The sequence below is a fragment of the Sceloporus undulatus genome, chromosome 1 (assembly GCF_019175285.1).
Source record: "Sceloporus undulatus isolate JIND9_A2432 ecotype Alabama chromosome 1, SceUnd_v1.1, whole genome shotgun sequence".
Taxonomy (NCBI): domain Eukaryota; kingdom Metazoa; phylum Chordata; class Lepidosauria; order Squamata; family Phrynosomatidae; genus Sceloporus; species Sceloporus undulatus.
The window spans coordinates 184407075-184433397 of record NC_056522.1 but is presented as its reverse complement, the minus strand read 5'-3'; the positions used below and the strand labels follow the sequence as shown (position 1 = coordinate 184433397).

The 26323-nt window shown below is 38.5% G+C and overlaps 1 protein-coding gene across 13 annotated transcripts in view; it reads left to right on the top strand.

The window, feature by feature from the left end:
- PLCB4 (phospholipase C beta 4) overlaps positions 1-26112 on the top strand; it is a 226940-nt gene extending 200828 nt beyond the window's left edge. For 5 of the 13 annotated variants that reach the window (XM_042445097.1, XM_042445095.1, XM_042445092.1 and 2 more), the window contains 13 exons: positions 871-959; positions 2487-2637; positions 2976-3025; positions 4702-4767; positions 6300-6415; positions 9778-9853; positions 11414-11589; positions 14074-14175; positions 17169-17226; positions 18790-18876; positions 20629-20665; positions 22225-22281; positions 23214-26112. In XM_042445097.1, the coding sequence (XP_042301031.1) occupies positions 871-959; positions 2487-2637; positions 2976-3025; positions 4702-4767; positions 6300-6415; positions 9778-9853; positions 11414-11589; positions 14074-14175; positions 17169-17226; positions 18790-18876; positions 20629-20665; positions 22225-22281; positions 23214-23290 (1142 nt within the window). In that variant the 3' untranslated portion in view covers positions 23291-26112. The remainder of the gene's footprint in view (positions 1-870; positions 960-2486; positions 2638-2975; positions 3026-4701; positions 4768-6299; positions 6416-9777; positions 9854-11413; positions 11590-14073; positions 14176-17168; positions 17227-18789; positions 18877-20628; positions 20666-22224; positions 22282-23213) is intronic. The other 8 variants (XM_042445102.1, XM_042445098.1, XM_042445096.1 and 5 more) reach the window with 4 other exon arrangements.
- The last annotated feature ends 211 nt before the right edge of the window (positions 26113-26323 follow it).

Below are 26323 nucleotides of genomic sequence, written 5' to 3'. Positions count from 1 at the left end.
TGCTGAGAATTTTTTTTAGAAATCCAAATGCAACAAGACATTGCACTGCAAAAAAACAAAACAAAAAATAAACACAGTGAGAATATAACACCACAAAAGGAATGAAGTTAGCCACTGTGAAGTCACCATAAATAAATAAATTCCCAAATGTAAATTAGTCTTTGCTATTGTGTGCTTTTTTAAGGAGGTAAGAGGTTTCCATAATATTTATACTGTATTTGGGATGCAATTCGAAAAGAGAAATATATATGCATGTACATCTGGTATTTTCACTGAGATTCTCCCCAACAGCAACCACTACTGTTGAAAAAGTTATTAAATAAAGAATTTCTTTTCTTCGTTTAAAAGAAACAAATTAGTTGTCAGAGTCACTTCAGGAAAACATCCAAGAAAGTTCCAGTGATGCACATAATTTTCTGACAACGATGGGGAAGGATAAGAAGGGCATTCCCCAACATTGAGAACTGACCTCCTATACAGATAAAATACTTTGCTAACTTGTTAGCTGACTTCACATGGGCAGAGGGTGCTTCTGGCTTTCCATACCAGCCTTGAATCAGTCTGGAAACAGGGATTTGTCCAAGCTGGGCAGAATCGAAGGAACAGCGAAATGCTGTATATTTCTTTTCCTACTGCCCTCCTTTCTGGAATTGGCACATCCTAGTCAGAGCCCAAGATGGGTCACCACATATTTTTTAATCTCTTTTGAAGTCGAGGATGACTTTACACAATTATTAGCCTGTAATGAAGAGACAAGTAGTTTCTGACAAAATTAAGCACAGGCTCTTTGTGGAAATGTATGTGACACAATTGTGAAGGGATCTGAAGTGGGGGAAATTATTTTGACTACATACTTTAAATTTCTTTTAGACATTGTGGATGCCTTGTCAGATCCAAAGAAATTTTTATCTGTCATGGAGAAAAGAGCAGACCAGATGAGAGCTATGGGGATTGAAACAGTAAGTAGTAATTAACTGTGGATCAGAAAGTGATTTGCATTTTATTTTACTTAAACCCTTTTCTAATAGATTTAAAAGATGAGAAGAGCTGACAAGATTAACTAACTTTCTCTTTATTAACTTCAGATAGATTCCTCCATCACTAATTTTAGGCTAGTTATGTGTTTATGCTATCATAAATTATGTTGTTATGAGCTGGGGAGATAAGTTGCAAAATGTATTAGCAACCTGTGGTGCAACAGTATATAAATACCTCTGTGGTTTAAGTAATGTGTGAGTAATCTGTGGACTCTTGGCCAATTAATTTTTAAGCCAAGATCTTATAGTTCCATTAATAAGTACCTGGTCTGTCTCAGAGAGTTGCAATATTAATCCACTCTTTCCCACCATCCCAATCCAATTTAAGCTGGGATAGAGTAGATTCAGTGTGGAAGTGCCTTTCCTCATGAAGGCAGTCCACACTTAAATCAGGGTTTTGGCCCTTTGCCATGTAGACAGGTTGTGTTGAGGGCAGGGAGAAACCGGTGTAATTGGCCCATGTAGACATGCCTAAAGTTGTGTAAGATATCGTCGTTTCGTAGACAGCACCTTCTTGGAGAGGGGCAGTAGAATTATTGAAGGCATTAGTGGACTGGTACCAGTAGTGGCTGTGCTTTGTCAGCTTAAGTATAAAAATAATTTAAGGTCTTTGCAGTTCAAAATTGGCTGAAAATATTGCCAGGTATTTTGCTCTTAAAAATAGTCATTAGGTTGTGCACTGTAGGATCGTGCAATTTTAGATAATATGGTCCTTGTATGGTATTAATTAGAGATGCAACTATTTGAATATTTTTTCCTTACATGTGAGGCTGAATCATTTATATATAATTTTCTTCCACTTCTGGAGAAAGCTAATGTTTCTGCACAATTTTTGCCCAGTATTCACACATCCCAGGAAGTTATTCTGTGCAGAAATACCTATGGAGCTTTTGTGTTAAAATGGGTGGTGTGTGAAAATTGTATTTTCATACTAAGACCCAGCTTCCAGAAATACAGAATTAATGAAAAATTGCTGGGTTTTGCAAGTGTTAGGAAATCCATGTGTGGACCAGGAAACAAATTATGGCAATTTTACTCCCATGCCTAGTATTGACAACATAAGTTGTCGTTGTGTTGCACTGATTTCTGGATAAGGATATAAATCTTCACTTACTTTATTATTTGCTCCTTCTTGGGAAAGATTACAGCAGTTCTTGCTATGATTCTTGCACAATTATTATTATTATTATTATTATTATTTGCAATAACGATAACAAAAGCATCTGAAATGTGAAAAATCTCATGGCTATTGACTGTTTTTTCAACAGTGAGAATTAAAATCATTAATATTCTTTACATCCTTATTGCTGGGTTATATTCATGTCCTGGATTGGAATACAGGCACTGTGATGTTGGAATCCTTTGTGGTTCAAATCTATATCCAGTTTCTATTCCCTTTAATTACAGATTTATCAATGATCTATTAAAAATGATTTGTTTTTTTTACAGAGTGATATAGCTGATGTTCCAAATGACACAACAAAGAATGATAAGAAAGGCAAAGCTAATAATCCCAAAACAAACGTTACTCCTCAGACTAGCTCTGAACTTAGACCAAACGCCACATCTAGTGTGGGACCTGGAATGGAAATCAAGAAAGGTAAACGTGCCTCTGAAGGAGTTGAAAGCTTTTGTTTTAACTATGTCTCTTTATCCTAGAAGAAATACTATGGACTAAATCCAGTTTCTAGTCCCAACTACATTAGAACCATTGCATCAATGGAACTTAGTAAGTTTTCTCTGGTTGGGACTAGCATTTGGATTTAGGCTTGTGACTGATCTTAATTTTGAAGCATGAGTATACATTGTCTATGAGAATTAGTATAGCTCCTAAGTAGGACTGGGTGACTCATTAAAAGTGCAATTAAAATGACCATCACTGGGATTAAAATAGTGTCAAAGTGTCTGATTTCCTTCTTTTTTCCTCCTCCTTTTTAGGTATAGACCTTATTCCTCAGATAAAGATAGAGGACTTGAAGCAAATGAAGGTAAACATATGTAAAAGCAATATATTTTCTCAAACCTGGGAAGAGAATGCATTGAATTATCTGCTGGACGTTATAAATAAATTGACATTAAAATGTTATGAAAGACTTATTTAGGAACCATAGGCCAACATTGTCCAGTAGGCTTACCTTTATACTATACTTCTTGTTTATTGAGAGATTTTTTCCAGCTGGGTTTTCATTTTTCTTGAATGTGAAACAACCTGACTGAAACATCTATCATCGTGTTGATTGCAAGAGTAAATTAACTCTTGGGTGAGAAATACTTTTCCACCTAGAGGCCAAGTTGAGTTTCAGGCAAGATCCCAGAGACTGTGGCCCGTTACAGATGGGCATAAAGTACGGACTGAGTCCGTACTAGGGTTAGAAAGGGGCGTCCCTTCCGGACACCCCTAACCCTAATATGGACCGAGTCCATACAATATGACAGCGCCCGTTCCACACGGGGGGCCGCCATCTTGACATAGCTGATGCTTTGCATCCACACATCGCGTGGCGCATATGATGCCGTGAGTGCGCCATTGGCGCCTCGCGGCATCATAACTGTGCCACAAAGAGAAGCGCCATTTTGGCGCTTCTTATTTGTAGCGGGGAGGAGCCACGCGGTTTGAATGCTGGGGCTCCTCCGCACTGCAACCGGCAGCGGTGCGAGACCACCCATTTTGAGCGGTCTGTAATGCGCCTGTGTCTGGGTAGTAAGTGGAGTCAAAGGCAAAAGGATAGGATTAAAAATACAAGTGTATTTTAGCTTAAAACTCAGATTTTCAACCACAAGGTCTTCAAAGAGGCATGTCAGCCATGAAGAATAGTTAAATCCTATGCAAATGCTGAGGGATTCCTAAATGGGCAATATCACAGGGAAGGAACCATGGCCCATTGAGAAATCCCTAAGGATCAAGCTTGAGACTATAGGAAAGCCAGGTTCATTTCTGTGATCTGAGGTTCCCCACCTTTACTTAAATGCTTTGAGAATTCCAAAGTGATTCTCCTCTTCATAATTTTTTAATATTTTCTAGAATAAGATTTAATTCCACTGCACTTAGAACATGAAAGGAACCTTTCAAAATGTCAGACATTATAGTGCTAGGGAGTGATTAAGAGCAAGAAGCCTGTGGTTCCCCCCCCCCCCTTCTTGTATTTCTCTCAAACTCAGTTAAGGAAGTAAATCCATGTTTATCTTGTTTTGTGCATGAGAGCAAGAATCCAGAAAATTTCTCTCACCACCTGTAAAGCAGCAAGATATGTTCTGCTAGTATCAACAAGAGTTCTTGCATTTTTGAAAAAATAAATTCACAAATTTATGGTAGCCACTGCCCGCTTGTATGGACCTTTATAAATAAGGAACTTAGGACGGGTTCTTTGTGTCTTTCTCATCAGTCATGCAGTCCTGCTATGTTAGTGCTGCCTATCTGTGTATGTATATGCATACTTCACTTTAGAAAAGGAAATATGTTAGTTACATACCACAAGCTTGATTTGTGATGTTAATTGTTGTATTATGTTTGTTTTGTAAGTTTTAATTGTTGTATTAAGTTTGTAATATATTTGAAGTCAGTATGTTTGCATGTAGGTGCCATTGTTGCAAAACTGTTCTTGTAATTTTAGGTATCTTAAAGAGACATTGACCTGATTTGTTTTGTTGTTTTAATCGGGAACAGGCATATATAAAGCATTTGAAAAAGCAGCAAAAAGAGCTGAATGCTTTGAAGAAGAGACATGTAAAGGTATGGTAATTTTTAAAACTGGTTTACCTGTGAAGTGTCTTGCATCAGTTTTCAGAAACAGGGTCGCAGATCATCAAAAAGAAAACAAAAGTTTTGATCAAAGGGAAATTACCTATTCAGATAGAGTACAGTAGTAGTGCCTCACTTACTATCTAATTAAAGTTGGTTCCTTTTGCATGGGTAAGTGTAACATCAGCCAAACAGAAGGCTAGTTGCCAGTCCCAGTTGTTAGTCTTTGTGGTGGGGGTTGCTATAAACTTCAAAATAAAATGGCAAAGGGGGGTATTAAAGAGTTTCTACTTCAAGAAGAGGAAACTAAGCTGAGTTTTGAACTTTACAACACCCACACAAAAACAGGAAACACAATTCACACTCTGCTTTTTACCTGTGTAATGCTTATAGCTGCTCTTCACACTGCAGTCCTGTACAAGTCCACATAAAAAAGCCCCGGTGATGCAGTGGTAAATGCTGGCACTGCAACCACAACATTGTAAATTTGATCCTAAAGGAGGACTTTAAGGTCTACTCAAGCCTTCCATCCTTTCATAGGTTGGTAAAATGAGTACCCAGCTTGTTGGAGGCAATTGCGTTACATGTTGTAAACCACTTAGGAAGTGCTAGTTCATTAATAACGGGTATAGAAATGAACTTTGTATTGGTACTGCTATAAATGTTGTACTTCAGGTGAATGCAATATCAACCTTGCTGACCACTTTTTAAAGTATGAATAGGGGAAATGAAGATATCTTGAATGCAGTGCCTTGCTGCTCCTGCCTTGCCTCCTGAACAGCCTGATTCAGGGCCTATCACCACCAGAAACACCACTGGGGGTCAATCTACGGCTACAGACATCTCCACTGGTGTATCAGGAGGGGGGGGGGTGTAAATGTGCTCCTTATGGGAGAATCTCCTATCTCCAGTGGAGGGAAATTTCTGTCCCATCCTAGCCCCCACCACCACCACCACCAGTGCTTAGGGTTGCTCCATCTATGTATTACTTCTCTATCTCTTGCACTTGTGTTCTCCTTCTCCTCCAAGAAACTCATAGCTGTATGCAGCATTGTCTACACCAACCCTGGAAAATTACCATGCCTGATAGTGACTGGGCCAGTGTCACCCACTGGATTTCTTGACTGGAATGGGCATTTGAATTTGGGTTTCCAAGGTCCTTATCCAATTTACTGTCATCGGTATTGAACAGCACTGTATCTAGTACAGCAAGACAGAGGGGAGAACAGGAAGGCAAGGAAAGAGAAGGGGTGGAAAACAGGTAGAATGTGCAGTTGTTTTAGTTGCACCTCTTTAGATTAAGTTACAATGGAATATGCAAACCTGGGGGCCAGGTGCCTTTCAGTAAAAGGGCCTTTGTGGAATATCAAAACACTTCCAAAGATTAAAAAAAACATATGAGTCAGAGGTTAAAAGTCCCCCCCCCCACAGACACACACACATACACACTTCATATCTTGTGACATACATGTAAATGTTTCATAGAGCACACTGTAACCTGGCATACTACTTTTTTGTTGCAGGAACACAGTGTCATGCAAAAGTTGCACTGCACACAAGTTGACAAAATGGTAGCGCAGTATGACAAAGAGAAGTTAGCTTATGAGAAAATCCTTGAAAAAGCAATCAAGAAAAAAGGGTATGATATTATTATTATTATTATTATTATTACAAAAAAGGACTTACAAGTTTGTGATTTTAAGATATATCTGTTGCATTAATTCACTTTTTTATTTTATGGCCAGTTGTTCCTCAAGAAGCAGCTAGTGCAGTTGTTTGTAAATGATTCTAATCTTTTTTTTAATTTGAAATGTAAGCAACAAATTCCAAAACCTCCATAGTGAAATTCAGGAAGAAAGGCTAAATTTGAAACTCAAACTTGCCACTTTCTTGTAGACTTAATGTTTGGCTTAGAGAGAGTCAGATGATAGGCAAGACTTTCCCAGCTTTGAGACCAAGTTGTTATTGAGCTTCACATCCCATCAGCCTCAACTATCATGCTTGTGATCAGGGATGATGACTCGCAGTCACGAGTGAGGCTGGCGTTACCTAACAGAGCTATACTGTTTTGTGACTCACTGATGCTGTTTTATGACTCACTGATTTGCTGTGTTGTCAGTACAAGCGTTAGACTATTATATATGCTGATCTGCCCTGGCCTAGTCACATTTGCCTGGATAATTTCTAATGAGTGTAGTGTTGCACTTATTAATGATATTTGGGACATACAAAATGCTATCCTTCTCTTCCTAAAGATAAAAAATGTTGACATTTTCTCCTTGCATTAAAGTGTGTTCTGAAATATTACAGAAGCTTTGCATACAATTTTATTTTTTGGCATGGCAAATGTGGCTATTCCCAGCAAGAAAAACTGTTGAAGTCATTAGCGTTGCCAGAGTGGAAACTGGCAAGGGCTCATATACCTTTAATTGTTATGAAGATGAGGGATACTTTCAATAGGTATGCAGAAGAGGTTATACCTGATTGTATAACAAGCATCACCTGCTGAAATTCCCACTTCTGCAGAAGCATAGCCCTATCCAGTTTTTCACTCTGGCAACCCTAATAGTCATAGATGCTATCAAACTATACTATTTCCCACAATCAAGATATTAATGTGTCCAGCTTTCACTTTCCTCAAAGGGTAAGAAGCTAAATACAGACTGCACAAAAGATGTGTAGCAATGAACCCATGGGGGACACAGGAAATGGATCTCATTTATGTCCACCCCAACACACATAGCTTTTGAAGATGTTATCCAGTAGTGGCTTGTGAAGTGGGTGAGAAAGTCCCTCACCATCAAATAATTTCTGTAACCATAAAGACGGCTCAGAGCATCCATTTCTGAAGATCATTAATTTCCAAGAAATAGGTAAATAATATAAAACAGATGAAGATCTGCAAATACACTTGTGCAGGACACCTGTCCTGTTTGAAGATGTGTATAGACCAATATGATCATTTTTCAACTAGGGCTTTCCCTTGTATGTCAGTCCCATAAAATTATAAGATCCTTGCTGGATTGGACCAAACACCTGCATAGCCCAACATCCTGTTTTTAGCAGTGGCCAACCAGATGCTTCTGAGAGACCCACAAACCAAATATAAAGGCAACAGTTATTCACCTCCTGCTGCACTACAGTGTCCCATTGAGCCTTTGTGCTAAAAGCTATGGGTGAGAGCTCTCATCTTCCATAAATATAATTCTCTTTATATAAAAAAGTAACAACAAGCCAGTGCTCATCATCCCTTTTTGGTTACAGATTCCATAAGTTAATGAAGTGTTGTATGAAGAATTACTTCGTCTGTCCAGAATACAAGTCTATATATAAACGCCATAATTTCCATTGGGGGAAAATATAATTAAACTCTTCCCCACTGACAGATGGACTGCATGCTTAGTGCACTTGAACAGGGACTTCAGCTGTGCACTACAAATGCCACTGCATGTCTCAGAATCTCTAGTGAGTTAGTGTGTTCATGTGGCAATTCACAGATGCTTGTGGGTTCAGGTTCACAGATTAATAAGCAGCACATTTCTCTAGCACAAAAAAGAAAGAAAAAGAGCTAAGCTGATCCCTATGGAATTTTTAGGAACTTACTACACAAAGGCCAAGCTAGATCTAATGAAAGAAGATAACTTCTTTGTTCACCTGACCACATGTGAAAGTGTGTAAGAGATGGGGTGGGAAGTCTGCTGTGAACATAAATAGACAGATGAACATTCCCTCATATCTGCATATTTTCAAGCATCACCCCACTCCTAGTTCGTTTACAGAACTGTAATGGGATGGAGATGGAGGAGAAATATCTGAAGTGTGAGAGAATGTAGGGAAGCAAGACAAAAGAGGGTTCTGCTCAATTCAGCCATGCCTCCCTTTTGACCTAGATAGCAGAAATTGCTCACAGCTCTATAGGTTGCCTGAGATTGTAGCAGATAACAAACATAATTGGCCCCATCATATTGGCTTTGGCCCTCAGCCCTTGGTACAAGCTATTTTGTGTATAGGAATTCTCTTCTCGTTTTCCTAGTTTCCCTACTTCTACTTTGCTTTGGTTGTTAGTCCCCAACTCAAGATGCAACTTGTATAGGCAATTAGACCCCAGAGAAAGTTGCAATCTCAGAGGTATCCATGAGATCACCCTGACATCCCAAATGTCATTTCATCAAGTGGAGATTTTTCTAAGTCTGATAGAATAATAAGTCTATCATATTCTGTCTTCACTGAGATAAAGATGATAAGGTGCATCTACACTGTAACAATAATGCAGTTTGACACCACTTTAAGTAATGTAGGTACATCTTGTGGAATCCTAGGATTTGTAATTTGACTAGGTCTTCAACCTTCTTTGCTAAAGTGTGCTGGTGCCTTAAAAAACTTTGGTAGTATGGAATCATGGCAGTAAGTGGTGTCAAGATGTATTATTTCTATAGTGTAGATGTACCCTAGTGCATTTGGTGAATTAAGGAAATTTATGTAAGTGTTGGATTACCAAATTCTTCTGGATACAGTTGGTCTACTCTAGTTGGGAGTAAGTACTGGATTTAGACCTGAGGTTATTGTTGCTATCCATGGAAAAGGTCCTGGGACTGTCCCAAGGATAAATTTAATTGATTAAATCATTCATTTTATTTACTTGATTTATAATCTGCCCCTCCTCACATGAACCCATGGTGTTCTGAGTTCTAATTATCTACATAAAAACACAAACTTAAAACAAAAATAAATTACAGTTATCCAAAACAGAAAATGAAAAATATACAGATTCATAAGCTTGATCTATTTGTACGTTCTCTACACAATTTAATCATTGTTATTGAATTATGCAGCATTAGGGTTAGACATCAGTAAGTCAAGATATGTAAAGGGAAGCTCATGTGCAAAAAGGGATCTATTATCAAATATGTTCCGTTATTGGGTCATCTCTTCCAACATTTATTTTAGGAATTTTAACATGTGGTGCTAGACTGAAATATCTTCTTTGCTTTTTGTGTTTAGAGGAAATAATTGCCTTGAGGTGAAAAAAGAAATAGAGAATAAAATACAAATACTAACATCAGATCACAAATCTAAGGTAAGGGAAGAATTGGCCATTTTTCACATCTCCCTTTTGTTTGTATGGTGTTTCTAGAAGTAAGAAATAATGTTTGCTTACACAACAGGAAAGTAGCAACAAAGAACATAGATTCATCCAGATACTGGAGTGCTTAACTGAATTAAGAGCATCCAAAATTTGTAACCAAGAAGGGTCCAAATGTAGCTGCATGTTCTGCTGCCTCGACTGTCTTCCAGCTTCTTTGCTAGTGCAAGTCAGCAGGTGCCAAGGGTAGATTCCTTCTTCGCTTAAAGTCATCAACCTGGGATAAAAGTTGTTTCATGTAACTCAGTCATTGACCTGGATAACAAACTCCCAACCTTTTTAAGAAGGATTCATGACCTGGAGATTTGCAAGTGCTCAGTGCTCTGTTGTTTCAAGCTTCTGTACACTGAGTTGGATCCCTAACTTCTCTAACAGAAAAGGGGGAGATGTTATCTATCTATCTATCTATCTATCTATCTTTCCTTCTTTGGCGACTTATGTACTTCAAGAAGCTGCTTTAGAAGGTTGGAAGATCCTACGTAGGAGTGTAGAAGGTGACATCTGTCCTTCCTGTTTTTGCTGATAGGAACATTTATTTTATCAGAGTCACTTCCATGTATGAACAAGCTAAGCTATGAGTGCTACTCCAAGGGTGTGGTGATGAAATTGTCCTTCAGTCCCCATATTTATAGGGTTGCAAAGAATGAGACTTTGAACATTGTTCATACCTAGAACTCATATTTGTGCCTTCTCATTCCCTTGGTACCTTGCTTGCCCCTTTCCTTTGGAGGGCTAAACTTTATTACTAAAGGCTTAGTTGAAATTTCCAGTTACTGCAATGCTAGAAAATCATAAATTGAAGAGAAATTTTATTTGGGACTGCAAAATTCCTATTTGCATGTGGGCAATGCTCATGTTTCCCCACCCCAATAGTGTCATCCTTAACCTAAGCCACAGATTTCAGTTATTCTGTGCTGTAATTTTATTGTTCCTGTGAATAGTGGGCACATAAATAAGACAGAAATCTCTGTTGGTTATGGGTTTTCACTGAAATCTGTAGAAAATCGTAAAATTGGTTGTTGTTAAATGCTTAGATTGTCATAAGTGATGGCAAAAAGTGCTTCCACATGCAAAAATGAGGCACTTTATTTTCACCAGTCCTTCTACCTATTGCATTCCATAGAGTTCTGGAGGATCTATTAACTCTCAGGAACAGCTGGGAATTGCAGTTAGGGAAAAATTGAGTGCCTTTCTTTTCACGAGTCAAAGTGAATAAACATTGGGTAGTATCCATAATTTTTAGTAAACTCAAGAAGATTGCCTTCAGTAATTTTAAACTATATATTGTACAACAAAGAAGGCATAAGGGTAAGTGTCCAGAAGCATCCCTTTCACTTTTTTCTATTTCTTAAGTGATTTCCTCATTAATTCCATGGCATGCCTAGTTGTGGGGGTTTGGAGTTGTTCCCAGTGCTTTCTACAAATTAGGCCTTTTGATAGCCTGCCTTTGAAAGATAAGCATGGAAGTACTGATGCAGTTCTCCTTTCCCTAAGGTAAAAGAAATTGTGGCACAACACACAAAAGAGTGGTCAGAGATGATCAACACGCACAGTGCTGAAGAGCAAGAAATGCGTGATTTACATTTGAGCCAGCAGTGTGAGTTACTAAAGAAGCTGCTAATTAACGCGCATGAACAGCAGACCCAGCAACTAAAGCTTTCCCATGACAGGTGGGTGTATCAATGGTCCTATTCAGACAGGGGATGTCTCGGAGGTTGTGAGTTGTTTCAGCTCATTTGGGGAAGCTGGAACGTTGCAGAACAGAGCTGGGGTGATCAGCGAAAACCCGATGGAGACCTGTTTTCATTATGGGAATTTTATTTTAAAAAGGTTTTACAGATTGCAAGCACCAGGTAGCTGCCTTTCATTGCCATTAGGCTTGGCAGATGCTGCCTTAATCAAACCAAACTTAATTTATTTATTTTTAATTCCTACACAGACTTTTCTATAGATGAACATAAGTGTGGTGATTAGTGAAGGAAAATATATGCATTATTTATTTTATTGCATTTATCTTATCATTTTATAGGTTTCTGCTAAAATTTACCCATTCTTGAAATCCAGGCTTGTTACTTTGCTTCTGTAGTTTTTCTTTCCACCTCACTGTTTACTTACTCAAAGCCATGGAAGAATCCATCAAATTTGTTTAGTTGGTGATTAAGGTGTTAATCGGCTAAGAGGTCCCTTGTTCAAATGAAACAGGCATGGTTTTCCACCCCTATTTCTAGAATACCCCACTGCATTCCTATAGTGCTGTTATTCCACTTTTACTGCTCTGGCTGCTTCTTGTTGCATTCTGAGGTTTGTTGTTCAGTGAAGCCTAAGAACTCTCTGGCTGAGAATTCTACTCATCCCTCTCTAAACTGCAAATCCCAGAATGCAACAGGAGGCAGACAGAGCTGTTAAAGTGGAATAGCAGCACTATAAGAATAGAGTACGGTAAGCTATTAAGGGACTGAGTCTTTTTGCCACTTGTCACCTAATCTGGATTCTGTCTGGGATCTCATCACTTTATGGCCATCTGAATGCCCAGCTAGTGAGGGTGATGAAACCAGACAGGCAAAGTTAACATCAACATTACACCTTCTAATACATCTAGCCTTCTGTCTTGTGTCTTATATCATATATGCTGTACTCTATAGGTTACATCAGATTCCATGCTGTATTTCATAGATTTATTCCCAGGATGCAAAGTGCCTGTAAGACATTTCTATGTCTGTAACTAGAGTGAAAAATATAACTATGCATGAACAGGCAGATTAAATACTTTTTTTGGCATTTAGTGATTTAGGTAATGTGGAAGATATTGTTCCAAATATTCTAATTATAATTTCTGTTTAAAATTCCTGCTCTGACTTTTATTAAAGAAGCTAATCACCAACATTATCCATATTCTCATTCTTCAGTTAGTGGACATTATTTTTGTAACGTCACCTTCTCATTTATCTCTTTGCTGCACGCATATGACCATGCACTCACAATCGCATAGAGAATGTATACTTCATTTCACACTACTCCAGTAAAAAACAATTAAATGATAAAAATTTCAATTGGACTATTTGTAAGCTATCCATAGGTTTTAGAATGCTCTGAACTTTAAAAATAAATTTAGCATATATATATGAATATTTTACTCTGTTTTTATCTGCTTGCTACTTATTTTTAGCTTGATATGGTGTTGGTTTTGTTGTTGTTGTTTATTGTTTCCATTGTCCTTTTATTTTTTTTAAAGTTCCTTTAAACAGTTCTGAAGGATAAAGAATTAAATTCTGAAATTATTGATTGTTCAAATGGCACAATCTAACAATATTGTCCTGTACACGTCTACTCACATGCACCTATTGATTAAGGCTTAGTCTTAATTCAATAAATATAGGATTACAATCTAAAATGTTAGTGACTCATTCTGCAACTGACACTACAAGTAGATCCAGATGATTTTCCTTTTTGATAACTGATTTATATCATATAGTGAAATATTGGTCAGATAAATGAAGGCAGTAGCGCTCAGGGAGTAAACAAGATCATCACAGTGTGAATGAAATTATGGCTCTTGTCTGAATCTTTACGCAGTAATTTCAGTGTATATGTGTCCACATCTGCTTCATTATGTTTGAAATGATAAACCCTCCTCTGTCTGAGAAGCAAGGTAACCACCAAATGTTTCAGGCAAGCAGATCTGTCCTTATGCCACATTTCTATGACACACAATTTCCTGGAGAGAAACGCTGTAAATTTAGCTATCGTTCAGTTGAGCACAACAATTGGATGTTCTGCTTATGTCCAGGTACAAAAATGTACCAATAAACTATTTGAACTATGCAGCACCGTGCATGTTTACTCATAAGTAAGTCCCACTGAGTTCAGTGTGTAGAAGTATGGATGGCAGAGGTTCAGATGTTTTCTGAAAAAAATCAGTTGAAGTAGCAAAATGAGTCTGCCCCACCACAGGCGGCTGCTGAGGAAGGATGGGTGAAAGAGGCAGTTGGAGATCAGACAGAGAGGGGGGAGTAGAAAGAGGGTGCCAGAAAGAGAGAGGAAAATGTTTTTTGCTCACAATGGGCTCTGACCCTGTCCACTGCTGGCATTCATGTTCCAACACATTATTTTGAAATTCGTCATAATTTATTTCTCCCCTGCAATTTGTTTTTAAGGGAAAGCAAAGATATGCGTGCCAACCAAGCAAAAATTTCAATGGAAAACAGTAAAGCCATAAGCCAGGACAAATCTATCAAAAACAAAGCTGAAAGAGAAAGGTAAGTGTTGCTTTCCAGTGGTGGTTCTGTGTGGATGTAGTCCTCCTCTTTTCCTTCTACTGTTGTTGTTCGTCTGGATATGTAAACAGGTGAAATCAACAAGATGCCCTAACTCTTTTATTGAGATTGCCCTTTGAAAAGTTAGTGTTTTGCAGATGAGTATCTTCTGAAAGCCTGAATGAAACAGAGCCTGAACACACTGGAAGTAAGCGCCAGCTTGGGGGCAGAGTGGGAGTCTAGCGTTTAGACACGCCATGCCCCTGAGTCACCCAGAAGCTATGTCAGCGATTACATGGCAGCTGGTTTCCGGGTCACTTGGGGGCATGGTGTTCAGACACCACTCACCCCAGAGCTGGCAAAAAGTCTAGAGGTGAAGGAGCAGCTTTTTTTCACCCCAAATAGGAAAAGACTTTTTCTGCTCCTATTTTGGGCAAAAGCTGGCCGGCTTGGGGGCATGGCATGCATTTTCCATGACCCCAGTCCAGCTCTCTTGGGGACAGCATCACGCAACCCCTTCAGGGCCATAATTTACTTCAGGCCACGAACCCAAATCATTGTGTTTATTTCATTATTTTTCAATTGTGATCATTCTTCCAAGAGGCTTCAAGTAGCAGTTTAGTCTCATAACAATTCTGCAAATGAAGTTTCTTTGATTAGTTAGTTGCTAGATTTTATATCCCATATTTCTTAAGGAGTTCAGAGTTGTTTGCATACAGGATTAAATCCAGTTGATAGTCTAATGAAGATCCATTAATTCAATTGCTGAATAAGTGTTATTTAAATCCCATTGATTCAGTGGGTTTACTCTAATTAGAGCCTACAATTGGATTTAGGTCACGGTTCTTTCCCCCTTTTGTCCTCACAACTGCCTTGTGAGGTAATTTTAGGTTGAAATAATTTGTAGCTCAAGATTACACAGTGGCTGAGCAGGAATTTGAAACAACATCTACAGTTGGCCCTCTGTTTTCGTGGGTGGGGGGAGGTCCAGAACGGAACAACATTCAAGCTCCATCAGGCCTTCCCCGAAAGAGGATCCCACCCCTTCATCCACCATCATCCAGAGATGGAGAAGGTGAAGCCATCCAGCCTGGAGGGAGTGAAATGGCAGGCCCAACGCCATCTGACTTGTCCTTAAGATATAGAGCCTTCCCTCCAGTCCATCTGCCTTGGTCCAGGCCTCAGAGGGAAAGATGAACTCCAGAACCTGATCCCCTTCCCCACAACCATTCCCTTCTCCTTTTATGTTTTGTCTTCTTAGATTGTAAGCCTGAGGGCAGAGAACTGTCTAATCAAAAGATTGTATGTACAGTGCTGTGTAAATTTACAGTGCTATATAAATAAAGCTTAATAATAATAATAATAATAATAATAATAATAATAATAATATGCTTGCAAGTATGCGTGGGGCACATGCCATGGGGGCACCCCATTGAAAATAACAGAAAATAACAAAAGTCACCCCCTCTCCCGTGAATATTGAAGACCATGGATCTCAAGTCCGCGAGAAAGGAGAGGTGACTATACTTAGTTCTGATCCAACAATCTAACCACTAACTCTACTTAATTTTCAAAAACTGGCAAGACAGCTGAGTCTCAGCTAAAACTACCTTGAGGGCAGCATAAAACATAGGAGCTACCTCTTGGCTGTCTTAAGAAGACTGGTTCAGCTGCTCTAAAAAACAAAGTGATTAGAAAATGGAACTTTTAGAATGGTTCCACTGCTTATAGTAACAAAGACATTAGTTAATTCAGATGGAACATATATTATCACTTCCATGTGCATTATCACATGCTCCTTGTTCAGCATTCAAGGCACTCCATTCCATTCCCTGCACTCTACCCACCCCCCAACCTTGGGTCTCTTTCTGGGAGAAAGGCGGCATAGAAGTAAATAAACAAGCAAATTAATAAATATAATTACAGTGGTACCTCGGGATACGAAATACCCAGGTTACGAAATTTTCAGGATACGAAAAAATCCCATAGGGAATCATTGTTCCGGGTTACGAATGTTTTTTCGGGTTACGAAAAAACTTTTGGTGCTTTTTTCGGCTTTTTCGCACGGAATCGCGGCTTTTCCCCATTAGCGCCTATGGCAATTCGGCTTACGAAGGCTTTTCGGGTTACGAAAGCGGCCGCGTTACGAATTAATTTCGTAACCCGAGGCACCACTGTAGTCCATATAAGTGACTACTGGATTGTGATGTTTTCCTAACATTTTAAAATTTATACAATTTGCAAACTTTGAGCTTACCCTATGCCTGCTGATAACTTGCTGTGGATGGTGCCATTTTTGTTGCACAAGGGCCAGCACTCTGTGATTTTTATAAGTATATACAGGGGCTGTGAAAATGGTAGCCTTACAGATGTTGCTGGAGATCTGTTCCCAGCATTCCTCATTATTGGCTGTGCTGACTAGAACTCATGGAAGTTGAAGATCAGCAACTTCTGGAGGGCTGCACTTTGCCCATTTCTGGTTAGGAATGCAAATCTTGGTAAACTTTATTCCCCAATGCAAAACTTAATAATTTTAATGTTTTTCTTTCTGCTGTCATCAAATGATGATACTATGATCAAAAGTGGCACAGTTTTTGAGGTCTATTTTGGAATTATTCTGCACCAAAAACAAAACAAAACAAAAAAAAAACCCCACACATATAACCACATAGTTTTTTGTGATAAACCTCCCCAAGCTGATATCTGTTCAAAGTTATCATATCATGTCATGTGGGTTTTCTTTCACAGAAAAGTCTCTAACTGTAAAAATGCTTGTTACTGATGAATTTTCTTTGTTGGGGTTTCCCAACACTCAGAAAACTTCATTGTCATCCATTGATCCAATTTTTTTGAATAGTCTTTCCATCATCTTCCTGGTATACATGACAACCAAGTATAAGACTAGCAATATCATTACAGTCTAACCTAATGTTTTGATGATATTTCATGTTTTGAAAATAAGTATATACTACAGTGTCAGAAATGTCTTTTTTTAGGCGCGTCAGGGAACTGAATAGCAGCAACACAAAGAAGTTTTTGGAGGAGAGAAAGCGGGTAAGTGGTTCAGTGTCTTAGGTATCATCAGTGCCAATGCATTTCTTGAGCAATCATACCTGTCAAAGAGTCTCTGTTTGTTTGTTTTTAAAAATCACACAATTGTGAAGATCTCACTTATTTACTGATTGCTTTGAAGAGTATGACTAGGAAGAAAAACAGAATGGAAAGGAAAACACCTCTTAAAATTAAAATAAGCTGTGCCACAAAAAACAGACAAATTAATTTACAGTGCATTACATTGGAGGTGCAGAATCTAGACAAATTTTGTCTCAGCTTGGTTCTGTGGAAGTTGGTGTGAAAGTTTAGATGTTATTTGTTTGGATACCACTGATTGTAGTGATAACTAAGTACAGTCCTAAGTATGCCTACTCAGCAGGTAAACTCCATATAGTCCACTGGGGTTATTATGAGATGAGTGGATTGCAACCTTAGTCTGGATCCAATCTCTCCCTCTCTCTCTCTCTCTCACACACACACACACACACACACACACTTTTGGAGCATTTTACAAAACGTTTTGTAAGAACTCTTGATTTTTTTTTCCTTGGCTGTTTTTATGTTTTCAGTCGTTTATAATCTGCTTTCAAAAAGGGTTGTCTTCTCTGGTGAATACCTTCTTGTTTTTCGATATTACTCCTCCTGTGAGTTAAACACTCTGTTCTTTCCCACTAACCAAATAGATAACTTTTAACTTCTGGTAGTTACTACTGTTAACTTATTAATTGGATATATTTTTAAGAATTATTGTTGCAAAATGGATTATTTGAGATTTCAGAGTCCCTTTTTTTTACTGTGGAAGGAGTGTGTCTGTTTCATATTTCTTTGTGGCTATTCACAACCACTGTATTCACAATTTTTTGAAGATGCTTTTTGAGGAGCACAAAACCTACAATTTAGCCTTTCCTTTGGCTATGTTATGGTATGAAAAATCATGTTTAAGCAATTCAAATGTATTAAATTTAATGTTTCAACCTGTGTGTACATGTATGCATACACATACACCAAATGGACTGTGTGTGTGGAAGCATGTATGCGAATATACACAAATCATGCCTTCTTCAAGCTTTCCTGAAGATTTCTCTGAAGATGCCAGCCACAGATGCAGGTGAAATGTCAGGAATAAACTCTTCTAGAAAATGGCCACATAATCCGAAAAACCCACAAAGCTATGGATGTTGACCATGAAAGCCTTCGACTTCACTTCCTGAAAACATGTGTGCCATCAGACTAGTGTCATTTCAACACAGCACTCTTGTAGTTCAGGATCTACAGGATAGTGATATGGCCAGACCTACATCTTGGTACTGTTCACTTACTCAGTAATGGTTATCTTTTACAGCATAGTGCACTGCAGATGTTACTTACTGTTCATTGTGGAAAAAAGAGAATAACTTTTGAATATTCAAATTATTTAGAGGTCTGATGCCATCATTTTGCTCTCTAGGGCATGAAGAATCCCCCAGATACAATATTTCAGGGAAAGTGTTTGTTTTTAAAGCCCAGGCAATTACTATGATAATTTTGTGTTTCATATTTACATATCTCTGGTTTTGGTTATAGCTGGCAATGAAACAGTCAAAGGAAATGGATCAGCTGAAGAAAGTTCAACTTGAGCATCTAGAAATTCTGGAGAAGCAAAATGAGCAGGTAATCATGTGGTAGGCTATAAAAGAAGCATGTATGTGTGAGTGACCTTTCTCCCCAATTGGTTATATAACAAGGTGTCTGGGAAGCGCTTTCAACATGTATTATTGAATTTCAGTTCACAGTAGTCACAACCAGCATGACCAAAGGCCAGGGATGGTAAGATATTTAGCCCAACAACATCTGGCCTCATGTTCCACAGTTTGGGGATAAATTGGCTCAGTTTTTAACATGTGTTTGCCTAAAAAGAGTTGGGCATCATGTGGCCCTCCAGATGTTTAACTGCAATACTCAGCAGCCCTAGCCAGAATAGTTAACTATGAAGAGGGATTAGAGTTATAGTCCAGCAACATCTAGAGGGCATCATGATTCCTACCCCTGATTTTAAGCAAGTTGTCAAATATGGAACAAATAATTTACAAATTCTTCAGTACAATACTTCTGTTGTGTGGGAAATTACATTAGCAAGTCACACACCTATGCCTGCTTCTTCTGTCTCCATGGGGAATGAAGCTTCAGTCATGTGAGCATGAGACAATGGCTAGGTGCTACATTGCACACCAAGACCATGTGTAAATCCCAAGCATCCACTTTACACTAAGAGTTCCAGCTATGCAGTTTTCATTTGCATATAGAATCTAAAGAAAGGATAGTGGTTGTTATGAGAAAGGCTTTGTAAACAATTCTGTCCAAATACAGGCTGAGTTAGGAGATGTTCCTATTCCGGCATCTCCAAAAGCATTTTCCAGGACATTCCCAGGGACCAAAAGGGGAATGCCCTCTTGAATATGCTCTGGTCTTGTTGAGTGTCTAGGAATTTGAATTTTCCCCCAGTTTTACTCCCAGTGGTTTGTGAGACGTTTCATTGTCAAAACCAAAGGCAGTACTAAAAGGAGCAACAAAATTAACCCTTGGCTACATAAAAATCAATCATATTGGTAAAAAAAATTATCTGGAGGATTAATGGTTAAAACTGATGATTAGGCGAGCATCCAAAAAAATTAAGTACAAGGTTTCTACTGTAGAAAAATTAGGGCCAGTCGCGATGTAGCAGAATACTATAAACAAATGAACATTATGGCTTGTTAAACTAATCATGGATTCAATGAACAATGGTTCATTGATTTCTGACATAATGGAGAGCTCTCAGTCTCTGCCTTTTGTGTCACTAGAACAGGGAGCACACAAGTCTCGCTTTGGCTAATTCATGAAGCAGAAAATCATATTTTCCCTTATTTCCTAATTAGATCTTAGTCACTTCTTGTCCAAAGAGGGGTGAGATTTCATATGTCTATTTTATTTCTGTGCAAGTATGACATCACCTATTAGAAAGTAGATCCTTTTATATTATTATGATAATGTTTCATATACTGAGAACTATGGCTAGCATGTCCATTTTAAAATTTATTTTCACTCTTTTAATTTGACTTTATTGAGTTGTCTTTAAATATTAAACTCCCTCTGCCTTTGTAAACTTCTAACAGTGTGATCCACTTATCTGAGAATAAGACCCACTAAACCAAGTTCTTGCTTCTGAGTAGATGTGTATAGCATTGTTCTATAGCAATTACAATAAAGGTCATTAGCAGAAAAAAGGGAGAAATACAAATAAAAGAATACTATAGCCATTAAGTGTTATGAACCTGCATAATTTTATTTTTCTTGCATCTATTGTCATTCTCATCTCTCTCATTCATTTTGTTTGCCTCCATGTTGTATTACTCAAGTTTGACATTATTATTTTTGTGCAAACAGCTTTTGAAATCCTGTCATGCAGTCTCTCAAATTCAAGGTAGGATTAATCTACACTGAGAAAGCTTTTCCTTTCAGTGTACTTTCCTTCTGAAATAAATAATGTATCACTAAGAAACATCTTGAAGATATAATCAGTGATGGATGAGCTCCACTTCCCCTGACTTGGAATCAGCTCACTATTTATGAGCCTTCTTGGAATGCTCTTCCATATTGGCTCCTAATGTTGACACATGTTGATTGATGTGCTGTGCACATACATGTTTTACCTGAAACATCTTGTTTGGTTTTGGTACTACAACATATGTCTGCACAGACTCTTGTATAACAATCTGAACCAGAAAACAATTTTGAAGTGAGACAGGATTCAGTTCATAATACAGCTAAAGATAATGAGTTATAGAAGTTTGTTTGGCAGTATAGACCACACCAGTTTGGACACCATCTATCAATGAAACTCATGAAAAGTATTGTTTACATTAAAAAGGTAGTGGTAGTGGTGTGAATATTTGAGCATGACTTTGGAGACCAGAGAGTTTATCACACGGGAGGAATTTCTCTTAATTTTGAATGAAAAGAAAGTGGGGCCAGAACACATTCATGTGAATACGCTAGTTTAGCAAATTTATGTGAATTCAAATTGTGTTCGAACTCACTTCCCATTGCCTGAAAATAGCTTGCCATTGCCCAAAACTGCGTCTGATCACCTCTCACACAATAACATGAAACCCCATGATTGCGTTCAAACTGACTTCCCATTGCCCAAAATTGTGTGTGGTAGTCTATCATGCAATTACTTTAAACCCCATGATTGCATTCGGATTGCCATTGGATTATATTTCCAATTTCCCTTGTCTGATAAACTCCAGGATTCGAATCGAGGCTTGGCCATATAAACCCACTAGATGACCTTGGACACTCTCTCAGCCTCAGAGAATGACAATGTCAAACCCTTTCTGAAGAAACTTGCCAAGAGAACTAGATAATGTGTTCACCTTAAGGTCATCATAACTCAGAAATGTGAAGGCACTCCACAAGTACAAATGTAACACTGAAAGGAGATTATTGCACCGGCTTTTATTACTGCAGTAGGCGGGGGATGCAAACGCACAAGGAAAGATTCTGTCGCACAGCTCCATCCCCTGTACTCATCCTGTACCCAATCCGTACTTCTTCCAGACCTTTTAAATAACCGGAAAATCCCATTCTTTAAAAGGTCTGGGAGAAGCCCAGATGAGGTACGGGATGAATACTGCCTGCGGATGGGGATATGTGATAGAATCCGTCCCTGTGCATTTACATCCCATGCCTAGAGCAGGAATGAAAGCCAGTGCAATAACCTCTCATGACAGATGAAATAATTTAAGTGATATTGTCTCAGGCCCACAAAGATATTCTAAGCAGGAATAAAAAATATTCCTTAATTCACTTAAGAGTTTAGCAAAGGAGGAAGTTATTATCATGTTCATAATTTTTTGGCAATCTCCCTAGGTGAATGGAGCCAGATAGGTATTTTTAGTACAGTTTTACTAATGTAATAGCACACTGTACACAGATGTTCCTGTATTTTGGTATAAATAACATAATGCTTTCTTTTAGGGCCAAAACTACCCACCAATTCCATAAATGCAGATTGCCATGCCTTCATTTGCCAAGGTAATGCAAATGTTGGTGGGTAAGCATTTATACAATGGGGGCCCTCATAAGAATTCAGGGGAAATGATCAACACTTCACTCACCTTCCTCTGCAAATGAGTCTCCCAGCTGTTTCCCACCCAGGCTTTAAGTGAGGGGCAGAGGGGAGGGGTAATCCCCTTGGAGTGGATTTGAAGGGGAGAACAGATATAAAGATAAGTCTTCCCACATCTCCCCTGCAAATGTGTCTTCCAGACATGTTTCCCATCATGAACCTGGTTTTATATTTGGATTTCTGGACATTATGGTCACATAAATTAATTTGAAAATGTGGTGGAGGTAATCCCCAGTACATATTCTAGTGATGTGTCCATCTTCAAACAGTTCCTGATACTGTAACCACTTACAGACAATTGGAGGGAGAAGGTAGATACCTTAATTTTATTTGGAGCATTCCAATTGTTGAAATCAAAGTATAGGTCATCATTTGAAAAGACGCTGTATTTGCTGATCCATACCTTATTCTTTCATGCTTTCACTTATGATTTTTCCCCCCATTAACATCTGTTTTGAGATTCTGGGTGCAGCTAATCCAGTCATTTCCAGAGAGAAATATAGTAAGAGTGTCTTCTCCCAAATTAAATATTTCTATTTGCTCAGTTAGTGTGGCTGAAAATAAAGAATGTGTCCCTGATTTATTCAATAACTTTTTTTCCTGCACAGCAGCTTCAGTGGACATGTGTAGAGTTATTATACAAGGAAAAGCTCCCTTCTTTTCCCCTGCAATCTGGGGAGAGGTCTGTACACTTATTCCTCTTGCAAAAACAGCCCTTTTCAACCAGTAATCTCCTTTTAAAATGGTAGTCTCACATGTATAGTCCTCCCCGCCCCCCCGCCCCCCTTTCCTCCCCCGTCTTCAGTCGTGTTAATATTATCATTGTCCTGTTTTGCAGGCAAAGGAGATGCAGCAGATGGTGAAGCTAGAAGCAGAGATGGACCGCAGGCCAGCAACAGTGGTGTAAAGCTATAACAGGCAAATTGATGTCTGGTTTTTATTTTTATTTTTGTATTTTTAAAGCGAACTCACTGAGGATTGGAAAGCCGTCTCTCTTTTGCTTAGTGTCCAGCATAGCTGCAAATCACTGACAAAGAACTTAGAATATTTTTTGTAACATTTGAAGTACTGTATTTTATTTTGCTTTGTTTTTGCCATGGTTTTAAAAAAGACAGTGAAGAGGAAGAGGAGGAGGAGGAGGAGATTTTGTTTCAAAATCATACCCAGTTTAGGGGAAAAAATCACTTCCCTTTCAAAACAAGGTGGCTGGCTTTATCCCGATTTCAGGCACAATCCCATTCTAACACAGCAACATTCTGTATGTTCTTGAGTAGTTTGCACTTGTTCCTTCCAAACTTGTATTTGGCATTTTATATTACACTTTGCCTTGGCTTTTGAGAGCCAGTCAGTTTTTCTGTGGTTTCCCAGAACCATTGGGCAGCCTGGCACAGGAGCCTTTGATGAGAGACACATGATCTTTTCATCCCCCCACCCCCACCCCCCACCACTAGTAGTTTCTAATAAATTTAATACCATCCATTCCTGTCTTTTAAAGAGGAAATCAACTTTGGCCTGTCTTTTTGGAGGGTTTTTTTTTTTTTTTTACCATGAGGACATCTTTGCAGATTTGTTTAAAATGCAACAAATAGGGCCTGTAACAAATTGTTGCAGTGTGGAGTGTTTTCTGTTCATAATTCCAGCCACTGCACTCCATTCCCTTCCATATTTCCAAACAGTTGTCTGCCCTTCCCTAACATATTATTCTGTATTTCATTACTATTGGGTACGCTCAGTCTTCATTGCACTGTTTTGCCTGATGGTTCCCCCCATTTTATTTTGTTGGTTGATGTGACAGTCCCCCTCTCCAGACTGACCCCGCAGTCCAAATATTTGGACTCCTGTCACTCACCTTGCCCTTCCCTCCACTCTCCTTGGATCCGGTACTTGGGTCTCAAGATGACCCCTATGTGGACCAGTGGATGTGTTCTGTGGATTCACTGTGGTATGATCATACTCCCTATCAAAATAGCCAGACACAGTTGTAAAAAAAAAAACAAATAAATCAGCAAGTAGATTTTTATTAATAAACAATTAGAACATACTCATCCCTGCACTATTAGTCATTCACAGATTCCTCAAAACCCTGTTCAGTTGTTCCCCCTGGCTTTCTGGCATCACTTTCTTAAAACTTTTCCCCATTTCTCTGTCATCGTTTTCCATCTCTCTGCAATTCTTTTCCTGTCTCGAGGCAAGGCTTACTTTTCTATCTTTTATCTCCCGTAGGCCCCTTCACAGCATTCTCTGTGCTGTGACTGGCTGACACCAACCAGGTGGTGGTTGTTTTCCTAAAGATGTTTTTGTACTTCTGCAAAGACTGAGTTCCCCTCAGGCCTGCTGATGCCTCCATTTTGTGCATGGATAGTGCCATTTTGGCTACTTCTGGGCTGGCACATGAAGCACTGAGAATGCAATTAGTATATGCAATGTCGGGAAACCATCACCTGTAAAATCAGTCGCAAGCATGAGGTATAAAAGCTGTGCAAGTTATTACATCATTCAGAAAACACTGTCAGCATGAGCTGTATCAGTTTCTCTGGACTAAAACTGACATTTTGCATAATGCTGCTGAAAGGGTTGCCGAGCGGCAAAAGATTGTCCCTGTGCCAAATCTACTTAGTCTGGTTAAAATAAAGAAAGAAATGAAGAATTGTGTTTTGGGCACTTTAGCAAATGTTTACATACTATTTAATGTTTCATTTTGATCCACTTGTTACCAGTTCCAAATACTACAGCTCATTGTAACTGAAAATTTGTTTAATAGCTGTTGTGGGGAGGGAGGGAGGGAGTTTGTAACTGTGAAAATGTAAAATATTTATACACATGCAATCACAATATTGTAGAAAATCACATTTCTGTAGCAACAGCGACAACGATATTCAACAAAATTCTAGTTGCATGTGGTACAAACACAAATTTTGACTTCGTTGAATACTGTATGACCGCACAGCCATTCTCTTGCTGGCAAATAAATACAAAGTCAATGTATTATACAAAATATTTGATGAATTAACAAAACATAAGTAACTATATATATGTATAATGTGTATATGAAATATGTGGGCATTCTTACTACAAGTTCTAGTTGAAAAGGAAAATGTGTTAATTTAATTTTACACAATATATTTATGCAGATTTTCAAACTTTCATATCAGGAATAACCCTTTTTATGTCTTGTTAGATAACCAGTCAATTTGCTACAGTATTAATGTGCATGTTCTCAAGGCCTGCTGTAGTTAACAATGCAGAATCATGCATGCCAGCCTTTTACTTGGAGTTGTAAAGGAGACTGTAGAAAGCTGGTAGTTTAGAGCAAATCAAACAACTGACTACAATAAAATTCAGTGCCGATCACCTTGTTGTATATGCTTGTACAAAACTGATTCTACATATTCCTATAAATGACATTAAATAAAGAGATGACTATGTAGCAGTTCCAAGAGATGACTCTTCAGATTTCCAAATAAAGCAAACCAACAGACAAATTGACAACTTGGCCCTAAGGTTGAAATTATTTGATTTCTGTTATTGTAAACTTTGTTGTTGTTCTTGTTAACTGCCTTTGTGTCAATCTCCACCCACAGCGACCCTATGGGTGAGACTTCTCCAGGGCCTCCCTGTCCTCTACTGCTTTGCCCAGTTCCTGCAAACTCATATTTGTGGTCCCTTTAATAAACTCCATACATCTAGCACATGCGGCCTTCCTCTCTTTCTACTTCTCTCCACCTTTCCTAACATTTTCTAACATTCATGCCTTCTCATGATGTGTCCAAAGTATGACTGGCTGCAGTCCCCATTCTGATCAATGTTTGATCCCAGATATGAGAACTCTTTTACTATTTCTAATTCTTTATTCTCTAGCTTTAATGTATGTAAGTTCTCTGTGGTCATTGTTTTCTTTATGTTCAACAGCCAGGCTGCCTTTGCACTTTCTTCTTTGATCTTATTGTA